Source organism: Solanum lycopersicum, chromosome 9, assembly GCF_036512215.1.
Source record: "Solanum lycopersicum chromosome 9, SLM_r2.1".
Lineage (NCBI taxonomy): Eukaryota > Viridiplantae > Streptophyta > Magnoliopsida > Solanales > Solanaceae > Solanum > Solanum lycopersicum.
In genome coordinates, this window is record NC_090808.1 from 3,251,953 (window position 1) to 3,267,002 (window position 15,050).

A 15,050-nucleotide genomic window follows, 5' to 3' on the forward strand; every position below is an offset into this window, starting at 1 on the left:
AGCGTTTGATGTTCATAACTGATCTTTTATGAGAAAATGATTAGCATCAAAATTGTTGCATAAGTTGTGCTTGAAATAATTACAGAATGGTCCAGCTTCACAGCAGATCAGCATCGGCTAGTGTGTCGTCTAAAGATTCTATATCACTAATCATTTCCTCTTTACACCATAAAGAAATCAAAAGATGTAGTTGTTTTTATCATCTTCATAGAGCTGGCTGCACCTTCAGGGCATCTTGCTTTTCTCTCTATCCATATAGTCCACTACATAATGGCCGGTTTATTTCTCCACCAAATCTATTGTTCTTTTGGCTTCCTTGTATGCCAGTTTTTCTCATATCAGCTGTATCTTCAGGAATTGTACACTTATTTCCAGCATACTGAGAAATGATTTTCATAATTGTGAAATAATATTCAAGTCCAAGAACAAGTGATTAATGGTTTCTGGATTTGTTCCACAAAGATGGCTTACAGGGTTGAAAATCTCTTTTCGGGAGGTCTTGTGTCAAGTATGTTTTTCTTGTAACTAGCCACAGAAAATATGTCTTAATTGGTTGGTGATTGTGATCTCCGTATGTTCTCCCAAGACCATGAGTTAGAATTCGGTGTGTCAGCAACTAAAACTTGTGATAAGAGTTGACAGAAAAGGATCCAGAGTTGTGTCGCTGGTGTTCATAAATGATTTAAGAATCTTTTCTTTGATATTTGGCAAGTTAGTTGGTACTGTGGATTTTTGGGTTTATGAAGAGGTGTGGTGGGATTTTGAGGGTGTTTGGATTGGCTTAATTTAAGTAGCTTCTCTTTTTTATTTTGGATGTGTTTGGGAAAGACAAAAAATGCTTATAAGCATCTACTTTAAGGCAAAAAAGTACAAAAATAAGCTAAAAGCCAAAAGTTGGATATGACTAACTTATGGCTTTTAGCTTTTCACTTTTAAGATACTTAAAAAATATCAATCCAAACATCCCTTCATCTTGTAAAGCAAACAATCGAGATGAGACGGTTATAGATGTTGACCCTCAGGCCTCGACTAGTAGACCTCTTATATTTCTGTGTCCTAACATAGTATCAAAAAAATAAAATCAACAGCTCTACAGATTGTTACCATGTCCTGGTTGCCTACCCTCATACTATTTATGCCCCAATGCCTGCTTGAGCAACCTTTATTCGAATGCTTTCTGTAGCTTGCTGTATTTTGATTCTTTACTTGGATACTATTATCAAACAGTTCTTTTGTACTAAGTTGCTCGGACTCTCCAAAAAAGATTCCGCAACCATGTCGGGTCCTTCAAAAATACACTATTTTTGGAGGATCCACCATGCACCCGTCGACCTTTTGAAAGAGTATGAGCAACATAGCTTTCACATATACCATGTGATGCTCCTGATGATACCTGCTGAAGGAAAGTCAATTTTTCGTTTTAGGAAGGAATCTGAATGTTTTTCTTTTATCAAAAAATCCCTTTAATGAAAATCCTTGTAGTTAGGTTGAAGAGACAATCAGGGTGGCGACTTATGTCAGCGAATTTTTGAGATTGATAACAGAGTAATGGACTAAAGGAAATGACATGGACCAGGAGGTGAAATCAGAGGGTAGACTACTCATTCATGAGAGATGGGTTAGTGCTTATTGGAATTTCAACATTAGTTTTACAATAGTTGAAAACTCTTCCTTTACTAATATGGGAAGAAATACGAACCGTGTAATTGATTAGACGAATTGAGTTCCATCGGAGGTGATACACAAACTGTCACTTGAATTGTTGACATTTTGTGAGAGAAGAGAAGGTATTCTGAGATAAATAAATAACTTGTATACAGATTTCAGTAGCCTTTCTGGTGATAGTTAGACCAGTCGCCTGCTATTAGATTTACTGCATAGATAGATGTTAATTGGAGGATCAGGATAGTGGAAGGAAAACGAGAGTAGATAGGAACACAATACTACTCTACTTTTTCTTTGGATAGTTTGGAGTAGGAAATTTTTTTTTTGAAAATAGGGGACGGGGTATGGGGACAGTGGAATATGAAGAGATCTCTTTTGTAGTTTTGTTTGAACTAATATTTTTGGCACAATGGAAGAAAAAGATCCATATAGGTAATAGCTACTAATTGTGGTTAGAGATCTTAGACTTGTTATGTAACTTTTATTTTATATATATATATATATATATATATTATTTTTTTTTAAAAAAGAAAGTATTTTTCACTTTCAATTTATTTAGTATGATGATGATAGGATATGAAATGAAGATTCATATACCCGACCCCAACTTGTTTGGGAGTGAGGCATATTTATTGTTGTATACTTTTGGCTTAATGAGAATTTTTTTCCCCAATATAAATGATAAAAAGGGTATGTATGATAGGAAGCCAAGGTCCATATACACGTTTGACACCACATTGATTTTATCTAATGATTATTGAGGTAAATTCGCGATTCCTCAATCCATATTTGGTGAAAGCTTCTTAAACATTTTGAAGGCACCTCATCTTTGCTTAGGTCCTGTGTTAAATGAATTATGTCAATCTGTTGTATATATTTTCCATGTTTCTTTGATCAAAGTATTTGTTTGGTTATGCACTTTTGCAGCTATAGGTTCTCTTGGGACCAAATTCAAGCCCTATGTCGTCTTCGTCGGCGTTATGTACAGCTATATTCTGATTCATTGCAACAGCTGCCGAACGTTAATAGATCAGAGATCAGAAACATTGAGAAAGATCTCGATCCTAAGGTTATTTTACTGTGGAGGTAGGTTGTATAATTTTTCTTCCTATTACCGGCACCATTTTAAACATTTATGTTTCTTGATATTGGAATAGCTGGTGATGAACTTCCTTCTTTTTGACTTGTATTAGTACTATCCTTTCTCTTTCTGTAAAATTGTCACTAAGCTGATAGGGGTCTCTTAGCTTGTAGTATACCACAATTATTCTTTTCTTTGTTTTCTCTTTTTCCATATTTTGGGGGTAAGAATGGAAATCCACGTACATATGTATACACAGTCATAACAGAACTTCAAACAAAAATATAAATCTCTGAAAACAAACAATTAGTCGTTACATTTCTTGGACCTCATACAAGCTCCAAAAATGTATGGAAAACATAAAGTCCTCAACTTTGCACGAAAGAGCTATCACTTTGCCAAAGACACTTTCCCAAATTTACAGCTAAATATAGAAACCTTCCTCACAAAGGTTCCTCTATGGAGACGAACTATGATGGGAGTAAATGGCTTTTCAACAATATCGGCTCATGATTGGAAATGGAAATCGCAAACGTTCGGCTTAATGTGGTGCAGGGAGTTTGTTCCTGCTTCAGTAGTAAATGTTAAGACGGAAATAGTGGATTTACATGTTAAGGATATTTATGAAACATATTGGGATATATTATTTAGGAGGCATAGGCCAGTTCGAAAACGTGAAAAGTGAAGTATCTTCTTCATAAAATATGTTAGTGTTGAGTTGATCTGCGGTTTTTCTGCCTATTTGTTTTCTTTGGTGGACTCAAATCAGCTGCTTGCTATTGCAATGTTGCATTAGGAAAATAAGCTATGCAGAGGGAATTCAGGGTGCATGTAGACAATAAGCTTAGCAGATGGAATCAAAGATTTATGTAGCTTAACCAAGCCAATTTGGCACAATTTGATTGAAAGCATTGACATACATGAACCTACATAAGAACATCAACTTAGCCGTGAGCATCCAATCTCTTCAAGCATCAAACTACATTAAAATGTTAAAGCAGTATGCCCCTTGTAATGGAGAGGGCCAGTGACAAAATCTTTCTTTGTGAAATTCTATATATTTGCTTGATTAATGAGTAAGATGTCCAACTCAGATAGAGAGATCTTGGGAGATGGGTGCTCTCCAAAAGTAGCTTTATTTGCTAGGTGTGTTGCATGTGATGCTATTCTTGTAATGCATAATTTAAGGAGGGATATGTGGTGCAATTCAGAAAAAAAGACCAAGCGAAATTGTATTTTGTTATTTTGCTTTTGGTGTACTAAATTTTACTCTGGCGATACAGACTCAATCCTATATGTGCTAGGTACCATTAGGCTTTATTTACTTTTGACATACTTTGTATCTTATCTCACTCTTGTAAATATGGTTTTTCAGTACTAAATAAGTACTATATGAATACAAAAATGTTGCCTGATTGAAAAACGATATGTGGTGTTGCATGCAAAAGAAGGTGGTAAGGACACATGCCATTTGTTCCTTCACTGTGTGTTCATGTTGGAATCAAGAAATGCTATACCCATTGTTTAACATTTCTTGGGGAATTCCTGGAATAGTGGCAGTTACTGTAGCAGCTTGGAGGTTGGACAAAAAGGGGGCAAGAAAAAGAAGTTGGTGACTAGCACATTTGTGCATGTATTGGATGATTTGGAGATAGGAATAGAAGAGTGGTTGAAGGAGTTGAAAAGCTGGCGCAAAAAATATCCTTGTGTTTTGTATGAAAAAAGTCTTCTACTTTTTTTTAATAGATAGTTGGATCTATATATTGGAGTTCCGTTCTGAACATTTGGAGTATAATGGTTGGAAGCAGTTATGAAAAGAAACAAACAGGTGTCCTTTCTTATGCTAGAGTTGTGTATCCGGATCTCAAACATGATTTTTATTAAGATATATTGTAAAATTGCAACCCAATATAAAAGAAGCTTGCCTATTGATACTAGAGGATATCATAAAATGGAACTTTTGTGTCAATGGTGATATCCCTTCATTTGTAAATCATTGCCTTTGATGTATAACCCTAGAATCAGTTCTCAGCCTCCTGAATTCTTATCTTCTTTCAGCCCTCGTGTATTCGCCATACTGTTATATCCTTGAATGCACCGAAACTTCATGTAATTTCTAGATTGTATTCACTTCAATTAGTGATAAGGTTTTCTAATTTGGTGGATTGTCTTCTAGGTTTCTTGCTCATGCAAAGGTTGAATCTTTGAAATCAAAGGAGGCAGCTGAACAAAGAATGCTTAGAAAGAGAAGCTGGTTTTCTTTTACATGGTTGGTCTTAAACTACGTCCTTTTATCTGTTCATAAACAATTTTGTATTTTATTGTTAACTGTTCTGAAATTCCTTATCTCTTGCTCTTTGTGACTGATCTTTTCCTGATGTTTATCTTCACTTATCTTTCACACATTTAGATTTTTTTGCTCGTGACTGTAGGAGTACAGATACTGCAGATGTGTCTGCGGGGGACACTTCTAAAGAAGCTAATACAATGGAGGACCAATTGACTCGGGAGGAGTGGCAAGCAATCAATAAATTACTTAGTTACCAGCCAGATGAGGAATTGGCACTGCAGCATGGGAAGGAAAATGTGATCCACTACTTGTTAAATGTTTCTATCAGTAGGGCAGCTGCAAGGATAATTGATATAGATCAGATAGAGATCGTTGGCGGTAGATTTGAAAATCTTTATGTGTCAACGAAGCTCAAGAATCGAAACTCCCATTGCGATCTGACACTGAAATTTTACGGATTGTACGCTCCTGAGGGTTCCCTTGCCCAGGTCTGCCTTTTAATAAAATGTCCTCTTTCTGCATGGCTGTAATTAACTGAACATGTGAATCTAAAAGTACAGCATTATGTGTCTGTATAGCCTTTTAGTTAGGTCTCCTGTTCGAGTCATGACGCAATTAGAACAATTCATTAGATCCCACGGCTGGTGCTATCTGTGATTAAAACTGGTGATATCTGGTACTTAAGTTCCATTTTCAATTCTCTATCCGTCGTTCACTCGTTATTTAGGTTCCTTTGCCAATCCTCTATTGTGATTTTTTTCTCTTTATTATGTTTATTAATGTCAGAGATTCTATAATTGGTGTTATAAAATTTTGCAAAAAGAAGTTAATTTTTTTGCATATATAATCCTTGATATTTTTTTCCAACTGTGGTGTATGGCTAGCTTGCATGCTCCTTGATTAATCCACCATTTATCTGCTATCCTTGATCAAGACATACACTTGGGCACAGTCCACCAAGGCTTGATGCAGAGATGGAAAAAATTAACTATTATTTTTTTTTATCACTGTTGAGATTCGAATTATGCACTGTGCTAGAATCATGGCTTAACTTGAGCATAAAATTGCACTTGCACATTTTCTTATGGTGTGTATGTTTTGGAGCTTCCACGTTTGATTAAAAATATGTAGGATTAGTTCTTTAATGTAGTAAGGTTATCATGGAAATATATTCTTGTTCTTGGTTATACATTTTCTTGTTTTTGGGATTCAGCTAGGCGTATTGGAAAAGGAGAAATAGATACACTTCGATTGAAATGAAATTCATCACTTCCTTATTCCGTGAACCTGAGAAAAGTTTCTTTAATACTCCCCCCGTTTAAAAAAGAATGACCCTTATTCCTTTTTAGTCTATTTAAAAAAGAATGACTCTTTTCCTTTTTTGGCAGCATTTTAACTTTAACTTTCCACGTGGCATGTTTAAGACCACAAGATTAAAGGACATTTTGGTACATTTGACATAACTTTAATTTAGATCACAAGATTAAAAAGTCTTTTCTTTTCTTAAACTCCATTCCAAGTCAAACTAGGCCATTCTTTTTGAAACAGCGGAGTATGTTTTTGCTCTGTAAACTCAGTTATCTTTAGTGATTGTACTGCAGACTGAGTGCTGTCAGTAATTTGCTCCCAAAGAGAGGCAACTCCATTGAAGTAACCTTATGTTGATTCTCTTACTGAAATGATCTGAAATTATATGATCTAATTCTGCTGAACAACAAAAAAAACACAACAAAATGAAGCAAACAAATCCTCATAATTTAGCACGTGGCATCACAGGAATGCATTGGAAGTAAATGTTTCAATGTAATTGCTCTTTTTCTGCTAAAATAAGTCAATAATGATAAATTCTGTGAGTACTAAATCAATTGTGATTTCCCCATTTGAGCACGAGCTAACCTGAATAGTAGGGTGGAATGGATATTGATGATTATATAGCTGACCCCAACTAATTTGGAATTGATGCGTAGTTCATATATTTGTTTTTTGCTATACATATGAGCAGTTGTGATTACCGGAAGTATTTGTTTGCAGAGTGTCGTTAGTGAGCAGAAGGTGAATGCTTTAGAAGCTAGTTTCATACAAGCACCTTCAGGGGAAAATGTTGACTGGAGTCTATCTGCAAGAATCTCTACTTGCGATGTTACGGTATTGGTTATGCTTTCGTTTCTTGCCTGTTTGTTCAGATGCATATGAAAGTTTCTGTTGATTTTGTATTGGCTTTGTAAATAAACTTTGCAAGTTAGAAGATCTTGAAATGTTGGCATTTAGGTGACTTAAGTCCATGTAATTTAGCATTTGTTATTCAATCCAATATATTTTTGAACTTGTGAGATTTCATCCTCAGAGTTTCACTAATTGATATGGTTTTGAAAGGTTACGTGATTTTAAATGGAATTTTCTTTTTTGGCGATAACTGACATGTGATCAAGATTTCATTTGATTGGATGTGGGTTAAAAGAGCATGAATCTTGTAGGATCCAGTTTGGGTTGTTGTACTATAAAATACTATATTTTTCTGATGCTTGAAAGTTTTCCTCTTAATGAATTCCTTGTGTCTAGAAAAATAAGAATAAATAAGGATATAGATGTTGATGTCAGCCCTTCATCGCTTTTATTAGTGTGTTCTTATTTTTTTGTCTTGGTATTTGAGGCAGCAGGGACGTATGATTGTTTGACACCGCAGTTGAGAACTTTCTTAGCCACTATATTGCTTTATGTTTTGTTGGTCATGGTCCACTGTTGACTGTATCAGCCCCCCTCAGTGCACTTCACTCCATGTTATTGTTTTGATAGACTTAGTTTTATCAATATAATATTAGAATTCCTGTATACGGGATGTACCTCAGCTTAGGAGGTAAAGAGGAATTAGATGATTAACAACCTTTGCCCGCCCTAAGAACGACATACCCAGTGTAGTCCCACAAGTGGGGTCTGTGTAGGGTAGGGAGGGTGGGCTGTACACAGACCTTACCCCAACCTTATGAGGTAAAGAGGCTAGAGGCTGTTTCCGATAGACTGCTAACCCCATACTAAGAAATCCCAGCTAGTGTATATATGTAGTTCTTTTTCTCAAGTTTCTGCCTTACGATAGCTTAGCATGCTAATGCAAAGAAGCTGATGTGCTTGGTATTTTTGGAATCCAAACTGAGAGGTAAGAGAATTTATACTAATAGTCTGGACAGTTAACTAGTTAAGCATGGATCTTAAAATGATGATGAAATCTTAACTTAGTAAAACATATAGTGGAAGTGCTATGTTTATGATATAATATTCTCGTAAATTATTGGCAGCTTGTCTATTTTTTATATGTGACTGGTATCCCCATGAGTGCCTTTTCTTTTGAATTTACTTCATTTTATCATTAAGAATTGATTGGAAAGGGAAAGAAAGGAATTTTAGTTTTGCATTAGTATTTGTATGGACAGTAGAGCGGATCGTGTGAACAAACTGTATATAATGTATCTCTTTGTCCCCTTTGTTAAGCTGATTTTCTTCCCTGTCATCCGTGTCAGATTGTGACATTCATGTCCCAAGAAAAATAACATGCATAAAAATAACAATTATTGTTGGGTTCCAAGTCGAACATACAATTTTGCATATGCATTGTATTGGTTCTCATGTCAAGGTTATTGTTTATTTTATTTTGTGTTTTTGGGCATTGCATTGGAAAGGGAGTCTTGGAGCAAGTTGTCTCACATGTTCGAGATGTGGAAGCAACCTAATTTGCTGAGATTCTTCACTTTTAGTGCCGCACCCATGTCGACACTACATGGGTGTGGGTGTGGGTGTGGGTCTGAGATTTGGTCAACCAATTTTGGGTCTTCGACCAAAATCGACGCGGAAAACCTGTATAAGTTTCAATGACTTCTTTAATTAATACAAAAGCTAAGGTGCAAGTGAAGAAAATGGAATACCATTTATATAGGAATTTTCTATGTCACTCCTTTTTCTTTAATCCCCTTCCACGATTCTCCTCAAGTTCTCCACATAATATTCGTAATATAGGTTATATAACTCTATTTTTAGATGTTTTAATTATGTTCAGGCGAATCTCGGCACCCGTATCCATATTCTAGAATCTTAAAAATTAGATCAGGATGGATCTGACCTTTAGATACGCCCGCATATCGGACACCCGCACCCGAGTCGGATCAACTTAGGAAGCAACCACTAATGCTTGCATTAGAGATGGCTGTTTACATCATTACTTACCCCTTGGGATGCGGCCCTTCCCACGACCCTGCTAACGCGGGATGTTTTGTGAACCGGTTGTCTTCCGGTCATTGCATGTGAATATCAAACGAATCTACATCACTTACCTTTCGAATTTACTTGACAGGTTTTCAGGGAAACATATGACCGGTTTTTAGAATTTATGAAAAGGAGCAATGCTGTTAGCCCTACTGTAGCATTAGAAACTGCAACTGCGTTACAGGTGATCTTTTATGAATATCCAGTATATTATTTTACTTCCATGTAAATTGAGCATTTTGTGAACGAAGCTGATGTTTTCTTATTAATGTTAATGCAGAAAAATATTGAAAAGATGACTCGCAGAGCTCAGGAGCAATTCCAGATGGTACTCAAGAAGCAAAGCAGGTTGCTTAATTTGCTCTATGATTTTTCCATATTTTCCTTTTTCTAATGTAAGTGGTGTAGTGCCCAATGCACAAGGTCTATATATTATTCTTTTTTGCATTTAACATACTAATGTGATGGGGAAGCATATCCTAGAACATATATGTTTCCTGGCAAATGTAGTTGGTGGCATCAGCCTTCTTATGATGTCTGTGGTCTGAATAATTATGTGTGTCTTGGAACAAGCCTTGTGTATGAATTCGAGAAGTTTTGAGTTACTTTATGTGTTGTTCTTTATTTATTTTTTTTTCTTTTAAGTAATGGGAAAGCTTAGAACAGCTAAAAATATTTTATGGTTGTGACTGTTCGTTCTTAAGGCTTCAATACATCCAGTAGAGGAAACCATGAATGTTAATTGTTCTGCTGTTATACAACATTGGATACATCTAATGTTCACAGCATAGCACACATAAAGAAATGCCTCAGATTGTTTAAACATGTCTTACTAGACCTTCATGTGCTTTGGTCGATAGGTGTGACAGAATGGTGATTGAAGGTGGTGATAATTGATGAGAAGACCTAAAATCATATTGTGAAAAGATGTCTTTGACCACTTAAATTTTTTGTATCAATGTGAAACTTAGTCAATAATGGACAGAATGGAAAAGCAAAGTCTTCCAATATGAACTCGGAGTTGTTGCTATTGTTGCCACTCTTCCATTAGGCCGTTGGTTATTAGGAACAGTTTTAGTTTCAAGAGTTTTATATCCGCACAAGGATAACTTGAATTTTGAGAATTCCTTTTTCGGAGTATGTCTAAATTTGTTCCAAAAGGCAAATTATTTTGGGATCATTAGGTTGACATACTAGTTGTGAAGATTTTATCCAGTGACTGCATACTTTGATATTGGGTGAATAATGATGTGGAATTGTTATGAGGTGAATAGAGCACCTTTTTCCCCTCTTCCTTACCGGTAGGGTAATCTTCTCTTATGGCCTTCACCCCTTGCCCGGAAATAGAGAACCAAGCCCCTTTCTGATCCATTCATTTCTGCAAGCAGGGAGGATCCAAAGCGTTGCCCTCTCCTATTCGAGGCTGGATGGCCGCGCCCCACAAGCACCCAACCTTCCTTTTGCTCTTCCTTCGGTTTGCCTCCACGAACGCGCCACTTAGGAGCCCTACTCATATTCCAAAGGCGCTACTTTAATTTAAGCGCAAGTCCCCCCTTCTATTGCATAACTTAAAAAAGCTATAAACAAAGTACCGAAGTGGTTGCGGGACGATACGCTTTGGTTACCGGCGAAGGATTCCAAAGGCGACCAGCTTTCCATACTAGTTGTTACCTTACGCTGCCATTTTTCCAATATTATTGAATAGCATGGCTTGGGGCTAAGATAACTCAAGTGGGAGAGCCGTGTTATGGGTGACCTTATTGCACGGTTCAGAGAGCACTTGTGTATGTGATGCAAGTGAACGTCTACGAAAAAGCTGTCGTAAAGTTTCGTTCTTCGTTCCATCGTCGACCCTATCTATGTTTCTATGATGGCCCAAGAACACGCTCATTCTTCAACCGTAGAGAGACTTTTGAATTGCGAGGTTCCATTACGAGCTCAATATATACGAGTGTTATTCCGTGAAATAACTCAAATTTCAAATCATTCACTTGCTTTAACTACTCATGCTATGGATGTAGGAGCATCAACTCCGTTCCTGTGGGCTTTTGAGGAGCGGGAGAAATTGTTGGAATTCTATGAAAGGGTCTCGGGAGCTGGGATGCATGCCAGTTTCATACGACCAGGTGGAGTGGCACAAGATCTGCCTCTTGGCTTATGTATAGATATTGATTCATTCACACGACAATTTGCTTCTCGTATCGACGAATTAGAAGAGATGTCAACCGGCAACCGTATCTGGAAACAACGATTAGTGGATATTGGTACTGTCACTGCACAGCAAGCAAAGGATTGGGGATTCAGTGGTGTAATGTTAAGAGGTTCTGGGGTATGCTGGGATTTGCGAAAAGCAGCACCTTACGATGTTCATGACCAATTGGATCCTGACAGAATTGTTATTGCTGAATATTGACACAAGGAATGTCATGCTAGTATTAAGTGAAATACAACAACAACGTCGACATACCTAGTATAGTCTTACACCTAGGTACTCAACTTTCGAGAGATTTCCCTTCGTACGAAACTAACATTCTAAAATCATAAGAGGTTTGTGATGCAGTTAAGGATCTATGTCAACCAATCAAGTAGTGGCTGATAATTTGGTTATTTGGATTAACCTAACATGGGACTGATCCACGAAACAATTATCACAGCCAGATATAATTTGGTTATTAGCTGTGGTGTAATTTATAAGAAGTGATCAATCAACAAATGGCCACCTTGGATCAACATTTTTTTCGAACTTTTCCCCCATTTTTTGAGACACTGCATTGGCAGGGAAAAATGTACAATTGAAGAGTTTTCATGTGGTTTCCAAAACATGCTTCCATGTGGTGGTTGGTAGATAATATGTGGTAGTTGGTTGATGGGAATAGGATTGCATATGTGGTTAAAAATGGTGGGTTATATAAGGGTGGAAGAGTCTTGACGAACTCCACTTGTGTGGCCATAACAGTGAGTGCGAGGAGTGGAAAAAGTTTCCCGACTTCTATCTTCAAGGCTCTCCATTCAAGTATCCAATCGATCCATCTTTTCATCCATTCGAGTTGATAAGGCGGTGATCATGGTCTTCATTTTGAGTATAGTGGATTCCCCGATGGTAACATGATTAGCCTCTTCATGGTTCTTTATGGTACCTATGGAAGACATACAATCACAGCAAGCAAACATGTGAAGTTAGTTAGAACAAAAGCTCACAACACTCAAGAAATCTCACCTTTGTTTGCCTCACAAATTGCCTCGGCCAGTGGTTGTATCTTGTTTAGTTCCGATGAGTTGCAAGGGTCCAATCTCTACTTGAGGTCAAGAATGGATTCTTGTTGACTAAAGAAAGAATGCGCAAGAGCTAAGGGGTGGGAGCTAAGAACTTTCAACAAAAAATAGGCAAAAAATTTGAAGGAAAAAAATATTTGGATGAAAGAAGTTTGCTCAGGAACCAAGTAACAATAAGCAGAAGAAATTATTTGTCATTTAGTTGTAGAAATCAAAGAAATGAGATATAGATGAAGAACTAGTTAACAAGTAAATAATATCAACAATTAGATGTTAAGTAGTGGAAAAATTGGAAGAGAAATGAGTGTAGAAGAAGAACTAGAAAGCCTTGACAATTGGAAAAATTTTGGGTCCAAGAATTTCCCATAGTTTTTTTGACGAGTTCTAAAACCTGCAGTTCTTTTGGTCTCTGAAGTTAACCAACATGGGGCGCGCGGGACCAAAATTTTTTTATCCAACTAATTTCCACTTGTGGATCCAACAAACAGATTTTGGCAAAAGTAAATTCGGAACTTAAATCAAATATACCATTGTTGTCTTCCACTGCTTCAAGAATACATGAATGTCTTCAAGAACATCAAGAACAAACCCTGATTCAAATATTCAGCAAATCATCCCAAATTTGAGAAGTAGTTCCCCCCTCGACCTAGAGAACAAACTTCAAATCTCTTCAAGCTCAATTCAAACCGAAATCAACTAGTCCCATTTGAATTATTTTTCAAGGATTCAAGGATTCAACCTTCTTGTGGTAGAGTATTCTCTACCATTCAAAATGACATGAAACTTGAAATATAGACTCAAAGACACTATGGAACGAGAACCTAGTGTCACAAACAAGAAATTAAATAAGAAATCTAATCCAAGCTCTTGATACCAATTGATACAATTTTAAGGACAATACTAAGAATAAAAAAGAATAAATTAAAAGAAGAGAAAACAGATAGGAGGGTAGACACAAGGAATCAAAGAACAACCAATTCAATATAGAAATGACCTTTTTTGAATAGCCATTCAAACACCTAATCTATTAGAAAGATTTCAAGGGAATTAGAATTCCCAAGCAACCCTTTTTTCTAATCTTCAACAAAACCAAAAGCTTCAAGCAAACACTCAAATCTCACAAGGAGTAATAATTTTTAGGTTTGATAATAATTTACCTTCCAAAATAATATGAACTACTACTTATACTAGATAGAAAAAGGAAGATACTAACTATTACAATTTTACCCTTAATGAAATAAGGGCCTTGTTTGGTTGTCTTCCTTGGGATGAATTCGTGAAAATTAATAAAGTAGCATGGCCAACTTGTTCTTTCTCCTTTCTTTCATCATCCGAAGCTATGATAAATACATAGAATCCTCGGGATGGCTCCAGAATGCACTCAAGTGCATCTCTCTTCATTAATAAGCCTCGTAACACTTGGAGGTCACATGCTTGGCTCCTTGTGAAAGGCCTTGAGGCACCTTGGGTTGCATCAGAACACCTTCAAGGGGATTTTAATTTTCCAGATTAGTTTCATTGAGATCAATTTGTGTGTTACTGTTTGAAGCGCACACTTTCTAAAGCTAATGGCTTCGCGCATTAAATGACCTTACATTTTATTGCTTTAAGTGATGAAGCGATGACTTTTACTAACAATGCATATGATAATTCGATTCTTATGATTTGGTTCTTGCTTCTTGGGATGGATTATTCTTTGGTTCTGATAACTTTGTTTCTCAGATTCGCACTTGATATTGATCTTGATGCTCCAAAAGTCAGAGTTCCTATTAGACCACATGGCTCTTTCCGATGTGATAGCCATCTGCTTTTGGATTTGGGTCATTTTACTTTAAATACCAAGGTATGTCATGTTCCAGAAGCTAAGTTGTTTTTAGACTATACACAACCAATTAGCATATGTGTCTTTGATATAGGGTGATGGCCTACTGGGTGATCAGAATCAAAGTTTGTATTCTCGTTTTTATATCTCCGGAAGGGACATAGCAGCTTCTTTCACAGACTGTGGATCTGATAGTTGGGAGTGCAGTTTGTCATGTGAGCCTTCGGTATGTCATAACCTGGAAGATGCCAAGAACTTATGCTCTCTTGTGGATAGGTGTGGAATGGCTGTTATTGTTGATCAGGTACAAAATACTTAAGTTTATTCTGTTTTGACTTCACAATCAATGGAGTTCAATTTGCAGTTGGATTCTGATGTTCTCTCTTGTGTTTGCTTAATTTTGTTGCTGTTTATCTTTTTGTGAAGATTAAGGTGCCTCATCCCGGCCATCCAACAATGCGTGTTTCTGTTCAAGTTCCTAATTTTGGCCTTCACTTTTCACCAGCAAGATATCGCAGGCTGATGGAGTTGTTAGACATACTATATCGGACAATTGCAGAAACCGAGCAGCCTGCTATTGAAAATCTCCCACCAGAATATGCCCCATGGTATCCCCCTGATCTTGCAACTGAGGCTCGGATCCTTGTTTGGAAGGTATGTAGGTGTTG

The 15,050-nt window shown here is 36.8% G+C and overlaps 1 protein-coding gene across 3 annotated transcripts in view; it reads left to right on the plus strand.

Moving 5' to 3' along the window:
• The window catches only part of LOC101262246 (uncharacterized), a 78,089-nt gene that overhangs the window by 26,959 nt on the left and 36,080 nt on the right, over positions 1-15,050 (plus strand). For all 3 annotated transcript variants that reach the window (XM_010327626.4, XM_026032939.2, XM_019215638.3), the window contains 9 exons: positions 2,593-2,751; positions 4,923-5,015; positions 5,179-5,524; positions 7,068-7,181; positions 9,376-9,471; positions 9,568-9,635; positions 14,283-14,403; positions 14,477-14,686; positions 14,809-15,036. In XM_010327626.4, the coding sequence (XP_010325928.1) occupies positions 2,593-2,751; positions 4,923-5,015; positions 5,179-5,524; positions 7,068-7,181; positions 9,376-9,471; positions 9,568-9,635; positions 14,283-14,403; positions 14,477-14,686; positions 14,809-15,036 (1,435 nt within the window). The remainder of the gene's footprint in view (positions 1-2,592; positions 2,752-4,922; positions 5,016-5,178; positions 5,525-7,067; positions 7,182-9,375; positions 9,472-9,567; positions 9,636-14,282; positions 14,404-14,476; positions 14,687-14,808; positions 15,037-15,050) is intronic.